The sequence below is a fragment of the Pseudorasbora parva genome, chromosome 23 (assembly GCF_024679245.1).
Source record: "Pseudorasbora parva isolate DD20220531a chromosome 23, ASM2467924v1, whole genome shotgun sequence".
In the NCBI taxonomy this organism is placed as follows: Eukaryota; Metazoa; Chordata; class Actinopteri; order Cypriniformes; family Gobionidae; genus Pseudorasbora; species Pseudorasbora parva.
In genome coordinates this window covers 7,292,097-7,307,032 of record NC_090194.1, presented here as the reverse complement: position 1 = coordinate 7,307,032, position 14,936 = coordinate 7,292,097, and the positions used below count along the sequence as shown (strand labels likewise).

At 42.7% G+C, this 14,936-nt stretch overlaps 1 protein-coding gene across 3 annotated transcripts in view; it reads left to right on the top strand.

The window, feature by feature from the left end:
• frem2a (FRAS1 related extracellular matrix 2a) overlaps positions 1–14,936 on the top strand; it is an 87,697-nt gene that overhangs the window by 34,955 nt on the left and 37,806 nt on the right. For all 3 annotated transcript variants that reach the window (XM_067433485.1, XM_067433484.1, XM_067433486.1), the window contains exons 5-6: positions 7,127–7,252; positions 13,224–13,475. In XM_067433485.1, coding sequence (XP_067289586.1) covers positions 7,127–7,252; positions 13,224–13,475 — 378 coding nt within the window. The remainder of the gene's footprint in view (positions 1–7,126; positions 7,253–13,223; positions 13,476–14,936) is intronic.

Below are 14,936 nucleotides of genomic sequence, written 5' to 3'. Positions count from 1 at the left end.
CACGACTGAAAAGTGACACTGATTTCATGACAGTTCCATAAACAATTAATTAAAATTAGTCTCTTACATTTTCGATGCAACATAAACTGCTTTTGTTCTATTACAGCAGTGAAAATATTTCCAAGATCAGATCATAGTTCCACATCAGAACCAAAACGCATTAGTGTGTTAATGAATGATTCAGCGTTTGAATGAATCGGTTGAATCAAAGATTCAATGACCTGTTCGTAAACGACTGCCTCATTCATGAACGAATCAGCCGTTTGAACGAACCGACTCAATGACCTGCCTCCACCTTCTGGTAGTTTAGTTTCATTTTTAAACATTCTTTCCAACGTTTCTTATTGTTTTAAAAATATATAGTTAAAACAATCTCATAACATCATTTAATGCAGTTGTAATTTGTCAGTGTAAATTATTTAATTTAACAACCCTATAGCGTTATTCTAATTTAATGTATTGATCAAATTTAAGAATATAAAAGAAAAGCTGAAGCATATCCTATATTTAAGATTAATCCTCATAAATATGAACATTTAAATACATCAAAGCTGATGAAAATGTTACTTCTGAATATTAATATTTAACTCTGCAGATCTCCCTGATATTGTGAGTCAGAATGTAAACTGGGCAACAGATGAGACGCACAATTAGCCTACATCAACCCAAAACTAACTTAAAACGCCACAGCCCATACTAGTTTCTTCTTTTTAATTATTAGAATATAGACATTAAGAGAATAAATTGTTATGCAAGTGCTTTTACTTTTAATACTAAAAGTACATTTAAAATCAAGTACTTTTTTTACTTTTACTTAAGTAGGGTTGTCATTGTAGTACTTCTACTTTTACTTAAGTAAATATGGCTCTGGTTATTTGTACTTTTACTTAAGTACTGAGATTCAGTACTTCCTCCACCACTGCATGAAACTAACGTGAAAACACTTCATTCGCCTCAAATCAAAGCATATTTACACTGAATCGTTTCCTATCACATAAATAGTGTGCTATGTGCCTTTCACCAAAGAAGAAATGAGTAAATATATGAACAACAGACCGATTTCAGCTGCAGCTTCAGCAGTGTAGGGGTCGGGCTTTATATTCTAGAGAGCATTTTGATTGGACAGAAGATTTGATGAGAAGGTGAAGTCTGCGATGATGTCATCAAAATCTGTAATACATTTTAACGGAAGTGAGAGACTGTAAGTTTTGAATGCTTATATCTCTTATATCTCGTTTTGGAACATACCTGCTTATTCATAACTTTAATGCTAACACAGTCATACTAAAAGCTAAAAAACTTCAATTTTGATTACAGTGGGCCTTTAAGCAGCACAGCAACATCACTAATGATGCTGAAAATTCAGCTTTGCCATTAATAAATTACATTTTAAAATATGTTGTTTTACATTGAACATTTTTGATCAAATAAATGCAGCCTTAGTGAGCGTAAGAGATTTTCAAAAACAAATCTTACCGACACCAAACTTTTGAACAGAAGTGTATATTACTTTTTATCTATTGCACATTGGCTTTTTAGGCAAGAATTTTAGACACATTAAAAGACACATTTAGTACTTTAGAAATATCCAAACATCTCCACTTTAGCTTCTCAGTATACTTCAAGTGAAGAAGTGAGTGAGTCAGAGGCAGGCAAGATGTTCAAGAGACCAAGAAAACACTAAAAACATCCCAGGTTATTTCACTTATTTATTTATTTATTCAATTTTTGCAGATAAAAACACTGGCCTTATCTCCATATTGCAGATGCTTTTTCTTTCTTTCAGTGGACCTCAATTATCATAGCATTTGATATCTCTTCCTACCTGAGAGCTTTCAGCGCACCGTCAACCCCCACATATTGGCGGCCCCTCTTTTCATCTTGAGCTCTACGCACGGCTCTGTGTCTTGTTTTGAAAGCGTCTCGTCGATTAAATGTAAATTGCCTACCGCTGTTTGAGAAAGGTTTGACAGGTCTGCACTGGCTCCCTCTGTAATTAATCCATTCACATTTGAAAGTTAGTTGCACAGTTTTCGCGGGGTCATTTCAGAGGGGACCATGTGCTTTCGTCTGCAAGGACCCAAACAGAGAGACGGTGTAAAAGCAAGACAAAGCCGTAATGAGATAAACCTGTCATCAAAAACACTTTTTTTATCATTTCCAAGAAGCTCTTGTTACAATATGGCTTTGTCAGTATTGATCAAACCGCGTTCGTCTGTCTATTTTTTAACCGAGAGCCTGTTCATCATCACGACATCATCTCATATTCTCACAATTACGGGCGTGTTTAGATGTGCAGCGTGAATAACCGGAGGCGTATGTTGTTTTATTCTGTGTGTTTTTGTCTTTATCGTCTCTTCAGGGTCCCTGGATAATTAAAATTTTCATCTACAATCCCAAACACTGCGATAGTTTCCATCTAAATGTTACTTAAACCTCGCTATCTATGCAGAAGTTTTTTTTTCCTAAGAAAAAAAGAAAGAAAACTCTGCTGCTTCCCCAGTGAGCTAATTATCCGTCTTACGGTGGGGTTTGTTTGCTGAGGCTGATGCCCCATGGGGGGCTTAACGTGACGGAGTCTGGCTGCTCTTTCTAATGGCGTGAGGGAGGAGAGAGGATGAGGTGGACGGCATGCTGTGGTCCTGTTGCTCAGCATGGAGTTTTTTTTCCTCTCAGGTTAATTATCCTTTTAGCGTTTGTGTGTGAGTGGCTGTGTGTGGCAGTGGCAGGTCAGGCATTAATATTTGAAGGCAAGAGGGCGGTGGTTTTCTTCCGACAAGAGCCTTCGGAGACCTGTCTGACCTAGTTGCCACAGAGTCGTTCACACATGATGGCTTACACCGACCCGCGGGCTCAGACAAAAGCCTGCATCTGGAGTCATATCTGTGACTGGGATTGCAGTGATGTGACAAGCTTCCTGCTTTACAGCCAGAACCTTTCACTGCTCATTAGAGTAAAGAGCAATTAAGGAAAAGGAGAGGCTAGAAAAGCATTTTAAAGATGCTTACTGCCACTTTGCTTTCTGGATTGAATGTCTTATGTTGGAAAAAGGGTTTAATGAGTTGAAATGCTTTACCTTTTCCTGCTGGAACGCTGAAATACTTTGTTTTGAAGATTGTGTTACTTTAAAAGGTCAAACAAACTACACTGCAAAAATACCCTTCTCTGTATTCAGTAATCAGTATTAAAACTATATATCTTTAAAACAAGATATGTTTTTCGTTCGTCCTGTCGGTCGGTTGGAAGGAAGGACTGTGTGTTCATTCAGTTTTAATATAGAAAAGTACTGTGATACTTTTTATGATATAGGAATCCACTTTTGCTAGTTTAAGGACGAAAAAATGTGTTTTGGGCATAACGTGCAATAAACCAATCAGAGTCTCATCTCCCATTCCCTTGAAAAGGCACATACCGGTGTTACTAACATGCTCTTTAAATAACACAAAAAATATTATGCTGTTTACTTAAGACCAGGGTTTTTTTGGTCAATGGTGCAGTCATTTTCAGTTCCTCAAAATAGCAACACACCAACACACCTCAGTTTAAGGCCGAACAGATGGATGTAAGTGCAATTGCGGAAGGAAGGAAGGAAGGAAGGAAGGAAGGAAGGAAGGAAGGAAGGAAGGAAGGAAGGAAGGAAGGAAGGAAGGAAGGAAGGAAGGAAGGAAGGAAGGAAGGAAGGAAGGAAGGAAGGAAGGAAGGAAGGAAGGAAGGAAGGAAGGAAGGAAGGAAGGAAGTTTACCTAATACAATATATGATTGATATGTATATAATTCAAATAAATCCTTTCTTAGCATGCTATTCTGTCAATGAAAAGTAATTTGACCGCCTGTCTGCAGAGGACTCAGCCAAGAGCTGAATATAAATGCACAGAATTTTACTTTCTAATCGGTCTTGTTTTTGTTCCTTACAAAACAAGGTCATTATTTTGGCCCCTGATGCATGAAGGTTTTCTGTGCGAGGGTAAGACATGGTCTCTCTCAATGCATAAGCCTTATACCTGAGAGGCTACATACATTTGCCTCATTGTTATTCTTTTCTCAGAGCCAGCGTTTGAGTCTTGAGGGCTGTAAGAATCATTCTTTTATCAGCAGAGCAGTCACTCAGTTTGCACAAAATTCAGAGACTGAACGGTGAACGATGTTTCGGTTTTGCAGAGAATATTTGATTTGATGTGACTCAAATCTAGGGTGGATAAGCTGTTACTAAACATAATAATTGCTGTCTTCTCTCTATTTTTTTTTTTCATTTTAAACTAATGGAAAAAATAGATGATTGACATTTTCTGAAAGACCTGTCTTTCAAAGGATTGAACTACTGTAAATATTATATGGGTGGTTTTCTATGAATCTTTTGCAACCCTGTTATCGTGTCTAAAGATTAAAGCCATTGATTTGATGTTGTATTCTAGCAATGTTCATATAATAAACATGAAACGTAAAGATACCTAAAAGAATGTATTTAAAAAATATGCCAGGATTTGTTACAGGGTTGCAAGTTTAGCCTTAATTAAGTTGAAATTGAGTAGCAAGCTAGTTTTAAACCAAATATGGATAGCTCATATTTCCTATAAATTAAAGAAAAATGCTAGATTTTCCCCGTTTACATGTAAACCAGTAAACTGACAACGCAAGTAAACCACGTTTACATGACTTTATTAATAAACCGGGTTATTTCCTTGTAGTGACGTCAAAAATAATAATGTCCGTATATCTGACTCAGAGTTTTTCAAATGTTATGTCAGTTGTTGTGATGTTAAATAAAGCATTCACTGTGTCAGCGGGAGATTTACGGCTCACATTATCCCTCATGCAGCGTTTTGACTGAACCTCTTCTACTTCTGCTGCATGAGAAGAACACATCGTTACAATTTTCAGGGTCTTAAAAGAGTCTGTATACCCTTATTTCATGCAAAACGCTAGCTCGCTCTGTCTGGATGCATTTAAATCTGCTCTAAGTTTGTGTTTTTCTAGTGTTTTGTGTCACCTATAACACAAGCCGACAGAAAGCAGGTTAATGCTTTTGCATGCAGCATGAAATCGAGGTAAGAGGTAAGAGGCAAAAAACGACCTGTCCCTGCCGGTTTATGCTTACACCGTTTATGACCTTACACTGATAAAAGAGAACGGGTTACAGCGTTTACATGACCATGTTCATTGCCAGCTTATTGGGCATAAACGGCTTAAAGGGGGGTGAAATGCTGTTTCATGCATACTGAGGTTTTTACACTGTTAAAGACTTGGATTCCCATCCTAAACATAGACAAAGTTTCAAAAACGAATGTTGGACGTTTGATAGAGTATTTCTGTGTCAAAAATACTTCTTCCGGTTTCTCACAAGTTTCGGAGAGTTTTGTTCGAGTATGGCTCGGCTTGACGTTACTAGAGCGGAAGGTCCTTGTATGGGACGTACGGGCTCTTCTCCCGGTAGGGCGTGTGACTAGAGCGAGAGAGGAAATGCACGCCCGTAAACACTCCGCGCCGAGCTCCACTTTATTCCTATGGGTGACATCAAGCGATTTCAACACTTCAGCACAGCAAGTCGCTGCTGTCAGGACTTCACCAAATCATACCAAAGAAGTGTGTTTTTGACGGAGCGGTCCCAGCGATAAAGGTTCGGTCCTGCTTTGGAAGCAGCCGGTGAGTAAAACTGCTTCAAATGTCTGTGCTGTTGGCTCGTCGCGTGAGTAAACATCAGTAAACGACACAATCGCGTGCTTCGTCATTCAAATGCGCTAACGGTTACTCCATTGTTGTTCTCTGTATAACGTTACACTAGTCTGACGTGCAAAACCGTTTTGCTTGCTACTGCTAAGGTTTAGTCGCATACAATAGTCCATAAACCGAATCATGTCCTCATAAACTGCGAGTAAACGCACACAAATGTTGACAGGCCACTAAATACAGTACATACCACAGAGACGGACGTCCTGCTGTTGCTGTTTCTCCTGTTCAATTTATTTCACCCTACGAATGATTCTGAATCATATATCTATTAGCTGAGCTCGATAGCCATGGGCTTCTCCACGCTTGAGGACGTCACCGCTTTGTGCGCTCGTCATTCTTTAGCTCCGCCCACACGATACGCCTCCAGGCGCTCGTTTTTTCCGGAAAGACTCGGTACAGCCCATATTTCTTTTATAAATATAATAAAACTAAAGACTTTTCGGAGATATGAAGGATGCAATACTACTCTATAGGTCCTCAAGATTGACATGAGATTGACTGAAACTGAGTGTCCCATTTAAGAACGTGCATGTAAACGCACCCACTGATTTGTGCATATCATATTTTTGTTTTAAGTCCTGGGAGATCAAATTGTACTGCATTTATTAAATGTCCTTTTTTTATAATTTAAAGCGGTCACTGAAAATGCAAAATGTGTTGTTTTCTTCTCTTTCCCTTTATTTGACCTATTACTTGAACAGCTAGTTGCTTTATTTTTCACCTCCATTCTCCCTCTGTGCCAAAAGACCACTTGCAGACTTGATGATTGGAGATGTTTGCAGAGGATCATGTATAATTGCATAGAGGGATCTGGGGCAGGACAGGCCACGCAAAGAGGGATCTTTTTTTTTCTTATTATTGGTCCCTGCGCGCCTCTGTTTCAAAAACATCACCAAGCTTTCACTAGTTCAGTCTTTTCTATAGATTTTCCGTCTCTGGCTAGAGTTTTTTTTCCCCTCCATCAGTTCAGTGTGCTATAAAAAATGAGTTTAGATGTTGACTCAATCCTGACCTACGGTATTTGAAAATAGCAATGTCTGAACAATCTCCCACTCAGTCAGACAGTTTACACTGCAATACACAGCCAGTAAGTACAGATATCGATGCTGCATGGTCCAAAGGCCACTAAAAACCTAATATGAAGCGCTCAATATGAAAAATCTATTTTCTCATACAAAATGTGTTTGTGCCTTTTGTGCAAGATAAATGTGCATTACACGCCCAGTATAGAGCCGTATGATTTGAAATAATTATATATTGAAGAATCAATCCGCCACCTGTGGTGTTTTAAAGCCCTGCGGTAATAGTCTTTCTGACAGGGAGCTGCTAAATCCCTCTGTGACTGATATAACAGAACAGCAGTCCTAATACTGAGTCATATCTTCTTTTCCCTTTGACAGAGTCCACGGTGTTCTTTCCTCAGGCCAGCTTAGCCGTGGAAGAAGATATCGGAGAACTCATGATCCCGGTGCACAGGAGGGGAGATGTCAGTGAGGAACTGATGGTGGTCTGTCACACCCAGCAAGGTGCAATGTACAACATATAAATCCTTATATACATTGATCAGGCATAACATTATGACAAGTGAAGAACACTGATTATCTCTTCATTACGGAGCCTGTTAGTGGGTGGGATATATGAGGCAGCAAGTGAACATTACATTTTGTCCTTAAAGTTGATGTGTTAGAAACAGGAAAAATGGGATAGTGTAAGGAGTGAGTTTGATATGGGCCAAATTTTGATGGCTAGACGACTGGGTCAGTGCATCTCTAAAACTGCAGCTCTTGTGGGGTGCTCTCAGTCTGCAGTGGTCAGTATCTGTCAAAAGTGATCCAAGGAAGGAACAGTGGTGAACCGGTGACAGGGTCATGGGCGACCAAGGCTCATTGATGCACGTGGTGTGCGAAGGCTGGCCCATGAGGTCCGATCAAACAGATGAGCTACTGTCGCTCAGTCATAAAGCAAAAATGGTTCAGGAATGGTTTGAGGAGCACAACAATGAGTTTGAGGTGTTGACTTGGCCTCCAAATTCCCCAGATCTCAATCCAATCGAGCATCTGTGCGATGTGCTGAACAAACAAGTCCGATCCATGGAGAACCCATCTCGCAACTTGCTAAAATCTTGGTGCCAGATATCACACCGACAGATAGCACACCTTCAGTGGTCTTGTGGAGTCCATGCTTCGACGGGTCAGTGCTGATATGGCAGCAAAAGGGGGACCAACACAATATTAGGATTAGGTTATTAGGTTATAATAACCTGATCAGTGTATGTTCTCATTATAATACAGACAGTCTTTATTATGATGGCCAACATCAACTTCTACTCAGAACTTTTTTGCACAAAAAAGCTAAATATTTATATATTTAAAAAAAATTGTATATAAAAGAATATAATATTATACAAATGTGCCAATTTTTGTACAGATGCAAATGTTATTTATTTTAATGTCAGGCTTTTTTTTAGTTATCAGACGGCAGGAAGTTTGTAAAATTGCAAAAGAAATTCAACGCTAAATTAAATAAGTATCATTAAAAATGTAAACATTTTAATTGTAAATTAAATGATCTTACTGTCAGGGATCAGGAAGTGGAGGACCCAGATGCAGAGTGAACAAGGACAGTTTATTAACAAGACAGATCAACAGACACAATGGGGTAGTGGATGAGTGACAGTCCAAACACCAGGGCAGGGGAAAGACACGACGATGACGGGCAGGGGAGGATGACCACTGAGACCAGTCCAGGCAGCCAATGACCTTCACGACAGCTTGGGAGGCAACACCAGGCAGGGCGGTGTTGGACCAATCCAGGCAGGAACCTGAGGCTTGATGTTCTCACCGAAGCAGGAGTCTTGGCTGACAGGCAGTGGAGACAGCGGCCAGGGAAAAAACACTGGACAGAAAACAACACAGGACACACACACACACGACAAGACTCTAGACAAGACAACAAGAAACAGACAAACTAAGAACTATGACTAAATTAAACAAAAACTTAAAATAAAAACTGGAGCTAGAAAACGAAGAAAAATAAAACAAAACCAATCTCTATAAAAAGACTGAACTGAGAAAATAAAAGTGGAAAACAGAAAAAATAAAAAGGTAAGCTATCAGAACCCAGAAAACTAAACAATAAGGCTAGAAGAAAAAAAAACCAAACTAAGACCTGGAGAAAACAAGCAAAAATAAAGACAGAACCATCACTGGACTCAAAAACTCAGGAACAAAGAAAAAAACTGAAAATAAATTCAAAGCTAGAAAAACAGGAGACACTAAAACTAGAAAAGGCTAGACTAGGCTAGACAAGGAGCTAGAGACATGTACGCACAAGCAAACGCTCACAAACATACACAACGAACCAGCAAAGACATGAGGGAAGGTAGCACAATATAAAGGGACCAGAGCACATGAGGAACAGGTGAGCACAATTAGTGAAACGAGGACTAGACCAGACTAAACAAGGGGGCGTGGTAACGGCAAACAAGGAGGTAGGACAAGAGGAACACATGACAAACACAGAGAGAGACAGATCCAAGTACTAAGACACAAAACAAACATAGAAACATTAAACAAAGACAAAACAGACAGAGCTGCCAGGGCAGAACCCTGACAGTACCCTCCCCCCAATGGACGCCCCCTGGCGTCCAAACTAGGCAAGGGAAACAAAGGCGGTAACACTTGGGAGGGTGGGCGGGGAACAAAACTAGGAGTACCAGGGCAGACAGGAAACATGGGAGGCAGAACTGGGGAGAAAATTAATCTAGGGGAGTGGTTAGGGGCTGACCAGGGGGGTGCCGACCTAGGGAACCCACAAGGACCAGGAAACAGGGAGGGTGGGATGGGAGGGGTATTAGGCACCCGACCAACAAAGGCATGGGGCCTTTTCAATGGTGGGGACCTCTGACTGGACATGATTACTGGGACAGACTTAGAGACACCTTCTGGAACTGCAGAGATATCCTCCAGAAGTTCAGGGACAGATACTGGACTTGACTCGGGAGCGCCCTCCTGGGCTTGACTGGCGTGCTCAGGGACTGACTCGGGAGCGCCCTCCTGGGCTTGACTGGCGTGCTCAGGGACTGACTCGGGAGCGCCCTCCTGGGCTTGACTGGCGTGCTCAGGGACTGACTCGGGAGCGCCCTCCTGGGCTTGACTGGCGTGCTCAGGGACTGACTCGGGGGCGCCTTCCTGGGCTTGACTGGTGGGCTCTGGAAGGCCTCCTCTGAAGCGGGCTCTGGGACGGCCTCCTCTGAAGCGGGCTCTGGGACGGCCTCCTCTGAAGCGGGCTCTGGGACGGCCTCCTCTGAAGCGGGCTCTGGGACGGCCTCCTCTGAAGCGGGCTCTGGGACGGCCTCCTCTGAAGCGGGCTCTGGGACGGCCTCCTCTGAAGCGGGCTCTGGGACGGCCTCCTCTGAAGCGGGCTCTGGGACGGCCTCCTCTGAAGCGGGCTCTGGGACGGCCTCCTCTGAAGCGGGCTCTTGGGACGGCCAGCCTTGAAGTGTGCCCTGGGACAGAAGGTGAAGCCCTCACTGGGATAGGAACAGGAGATGGAGCCGACACGGGACTGCGCTCTGGGGCTGGAGCCGACACTGGACTGCGCTCTGGGGCTGGAGCCGACACTGGACTGCGCTCTGGGGCTGGAGCCGACACTGGACTGCGCTCTGGGGCTGGAGCCGACACTGGACTGCGCTCTGGGGCTGGAGCCGACACTGGACTGCGCTCTGGGGCTGGAGCCGACACTGGACTGCGCTCTGGGGCTGGAGCCGACACTGGACTGCGCTCTGGGGCTGGAGCCGACACTGGACTGCGCTCTGGGGCTGGAGCCGACACTGGACTGCGCTCTGGGGCTGGAGCCGACACTGGACTGCGCTCAGGGGCTGGAGCCGACACTGGACTGCGCTCAGGGGCTGGAGCCGACACTGGACTGCGCTCAGGGGCTGGAGCCGACACTGGACTGCGCTCAGGGGCTGGAGCCGACACTGGACTGCGCTCAGGGGCTGGAGCCGACACTGGACTGCGCTCAGGGGCTGGAGCCGCTTGATTCCGGCCCTCCTGGACCAACAGATGAGGGGCATCTAGAATGGCAGCTGACTTGCAGGCATGGGCTCTCCTCTTCTTCCGCTTTCGAGGGCATGACAGTTTGTAGTCGACTGGCTCAGGCCTGACAGGTGCAGGCTCGACTGGCTCTGGACTGGCCGCTGCGGGCTCGACTGGCTCTGGACTGGCCGCTGCGGGCTCGACTGGCTCTGGACTGGCCGCTGCGGGCTCGACTGGCTCTGGACTGGCCGCTGCGGGCTCGACTGGCTCTGGACTGGCCGCTGCGGGCTCTGGACTGACAGGTGCGGGCTCGACTGGCTCTGGACTGACAGGTGCGGGCTCGACTGGCTCTGGACTGACAGGTGTGGGCTCAACTGGCTCGGGTGGTGTCAGGATCTGCCAATCCCTGCGGTGATGCAAGTAATTGGAGAAGTTCCAGAAATCCAGGATCCTAAGTTGTTCCATTTCCCACTGTGGTAGGGGGTCATCCAGACAGATGTTGAACGCATCCTTGAGGGCTGCATCATCATACTCAAGGCCCTTAGCCATTGTCCAGAAGAACTGGGCGAAGGACCGCACTTCCCGGCCCTGTTGGCGAAGGGATGCCACACCCTGCTGGAGTGCCAACCTCTCTTGAGCAGTCGCAGGAGGAACAATACGGAAGCTCATTCTGCTGGGTCCTGTCTTGGCTGGTTCGTTCTGTCAAGGATCAGGAAGTGGAGGACCCAGATGCAGAGTGAACAAGGACAGTTTATTAACAAGACAGATCAACAGACACAATGGGGTAGTGGATGAGTGACAGTCCAAACACCAGGGCAGGGGAAAGACACGACGATGACGGGCAGGGGAGGATGACCACTGAGACCAGTCCAGGCAGCCAATGACCTTCACGACAGCTTGGGAGGCAACACCAGGCAGGGCGGTGTTGGACCAATCCAGGCAGGAACCTGAGGCTTGATGTTCTCACCGAAGCAGGAGTCTTGGCTGACAGGCAGTGGAGACAGCGGCCAGGGAAAAAACACTGGACAGAAAACAACACAGGACACACACACACACGACAAGACTCTAGACAAGACAACAAGAAACAGACAAACTAAGAACTATGACTAAATTAAACAAAAACTTAAAATAAAAACTGGAGCTAGAAAACGAAGAAAAATAAAACAAAACCAATCTCTATAAAAAGACTGAACTGAGAAAATAAAAGTGGAAAACAGAAAAAATAAAAAGGTAAGCTATCAGAACCCAGAAAACTAAACAATAAGGCTAGAAGAAAAAAAAACCAAACTAAGACCTGGAGAAAACAAGCAAAAATAAAGACAGAACCATCACTGGACTCAAAAACTCAGGAACAAAGAAAAAAACTGAAAATAAATTCAAAGCTAGAAAAACAGGAGACACTAAAACTAGAAAAGGCTAGACTAGGCTAGACAAGGAGCTAGAGACATGTACGCACAAGCAAACGCTCACAAACATACACAACGAACCAGCAAAGACATGAGGGAAGGTAGCACAATATAAAGGGACCAGAGCACATGAGGAACAGGTGAGCACAATTAGTGAAACGAGGACTAGACCAGACTAAACAAGGGGGCGTGGTAACGGCAAACAAGGAGGTAGGACAAGAGGAACACATGACAAACACAGAGAGAGACAGATCCAAGTACTAAGACACAAAACAAACATAGAAACATTAAACAAAGACAAAACAGACAGAGCTGCCAGGGCAGAACCCTGACACTTACAACATCTTATACAGCTCATTATAAAATATTATATATTACATTTTTACATTCTATGTCATTCAAATTGTTATGCCAACAACTTGATGTTGAGAAATTAATTACATTTATTGAATGTTTAGCATTTAAAATCTCAGGGATACAAAAATATATGATTCGTAACACTTGACCTGAACAGTAGTCGTGTTTACAAAATTTGTGGATGGATGGATGGATGGATGGATGGATGGATGGATGGATGGATGGATGGATGGATGGATGGATGGATGGATGGAAAGTCTTCTAAAGTTATGCAATCACTTTTTTGCGAAAAACTAATATAAATATACTAAATAAATACGATAATTATAGTAAATACTAACTATACTATACATACTAAATATTTCTCATTATTCACTCTGGTGTTTCCTGTCCTCAGAAGCTTGTCTCTAGGCTTTCTTTGTGTCATGAAATGGTTGTCAGTGGCATTCATTCAAAAACAACATTCCTTTTTGTGTTTCTACTTTTGTGTCCCATTAAAAAAAAGGCTTATTAAAGAATGAATTATTTTTGAAACATTGTTAATTTACCGTAAACTATCCCTTTAAAGATATTTTTTGGCATCATTTTATCATACATGTATTTGACTTCCTTTTAAAGCATTTGTAAATGAATTCTGAAAATTGAACATTGTTTGAATGAATTCCCTGCATGTGTCCTTTCTGTGCCTGCTGCAGGCTCTGCCACAGGAACCGTCCCCACTTCTGTTCTGTCCTACTCTGACTACATCTCCCGTCCAGAGGAGCAGGCCAGCATTCTGCGCTTTGATAAAGATGAGACGGAGAAGCATTGTCGTGTGGTGATCATTGACGACTCGCTGTATGAGGGCGAGGAGAGCTTCAACGTGTCCCTCAGTATGCCTGTGGGAGGCCGTCTGGGGCCAGAATTCCCCACTGCGCATATCCGCATACTGCCGGACCAGGACGACGGTAAGTACTTGTTTGCTTTTGTATGATTCAAAGGGATAGTTCACCCAAAAATGAAAATTTGACATTTATTTGCTAACCCCCAGGGCATCTAAGATGTAGGTGTGTTTGTTTTTTTCAGTAGAACACAAATTAAGATTTTTAACTCCAACAGTTACTGTGTGCCAGTCGTAATGCATGTCAATTTGGTGTATTGCTATGACAGTAAAAAACACAGTCATACGAATCCGTATTAAACACTGTGGCTCGTGGCAACACATCTTAAGACACAAAACGATTGGTTTCTGCAAGAAACCCAACAGTATTTGTGTTATTTTTTACCTCATTTCAGACGAATCTCATCTAGTATTCCCAATGCCATTATTCCGTCAAGTAAGGTCAAAAACACCCCGCGATCATAGATATATATTTATATAGTTGCCTCATTTATACTGATATATATATATTGTAATCATGTAAGTAATGGTAAATACTGTTCATGTCTTAAGACCTCAGTGTGTCGCCACAAGACACAGAGTTTATTATAGATTTTTTGTATGTCTATGTGTTTTTTACTCATAGAATTGCACCCCATTGAAATGCATTATACGACTGGCACACATAGCAACGGTTTAAAAATCTTAATTTGTGTTCTACTGAAGAAACAAAGTAACCCTTTATCTTAGATGCCCTTGGGGTAAGCAGATAAACATCACATTTTCATTTTTGTGTGAACTAAAAAAGTAAAATTTAAAGGAACAGGGAATTTTCTCTCCAGGGAGTATTGATTCTAAAATTGACAGTTTGATGATATATGCTCGTGACCTGAGAAAAGAAAGTTACAAACTCACATTCGAGTCGTAAATTGGCTGAATAAGCTGTGCTTTAATCCGGGGGTACACGGTGCAATTTTTGCTGTTGTACGACATATCTTTTTTTTTCTCTCTGGAGAAATCGCATGGACATTGTGGATGCTCGTATGTTAGCTCATATGATTATTATTAGGCCTTAGCTTAGTGGCTGCAACCATACACACACACACACATGTTGGTCTATGTGGTTTACAGGGACTCTCCATAGGCGTAATGGTTTTTATACTGTACAAACCGTATTTTCTATCCCCTTACACTCCCCCTGCCCCTAAACCTACCCATCACAGGAAACATTCTGCATTTTTACTTTCTCAAAAAAACATAATTTAGTATGTTTTTAAGGCCATTTGAATTATGAGGACATTTGATATGTCCTCATAACCACATTTATAGTGTAATACCAGTGTAATACCCATGTAGTTATACAAATTTGTGTCCTCATAAACCACATAAACAGGCTCACACACACACACACACACACACACACACACACACACACACACACACACACATATACGTCTGGTTCACTATCTTTGTGCGGACTCTCCATAGACATAATGGTTTTTATACAGTACAGTAGAGATGCACCGATCGATCATCCAGGGATCGGACG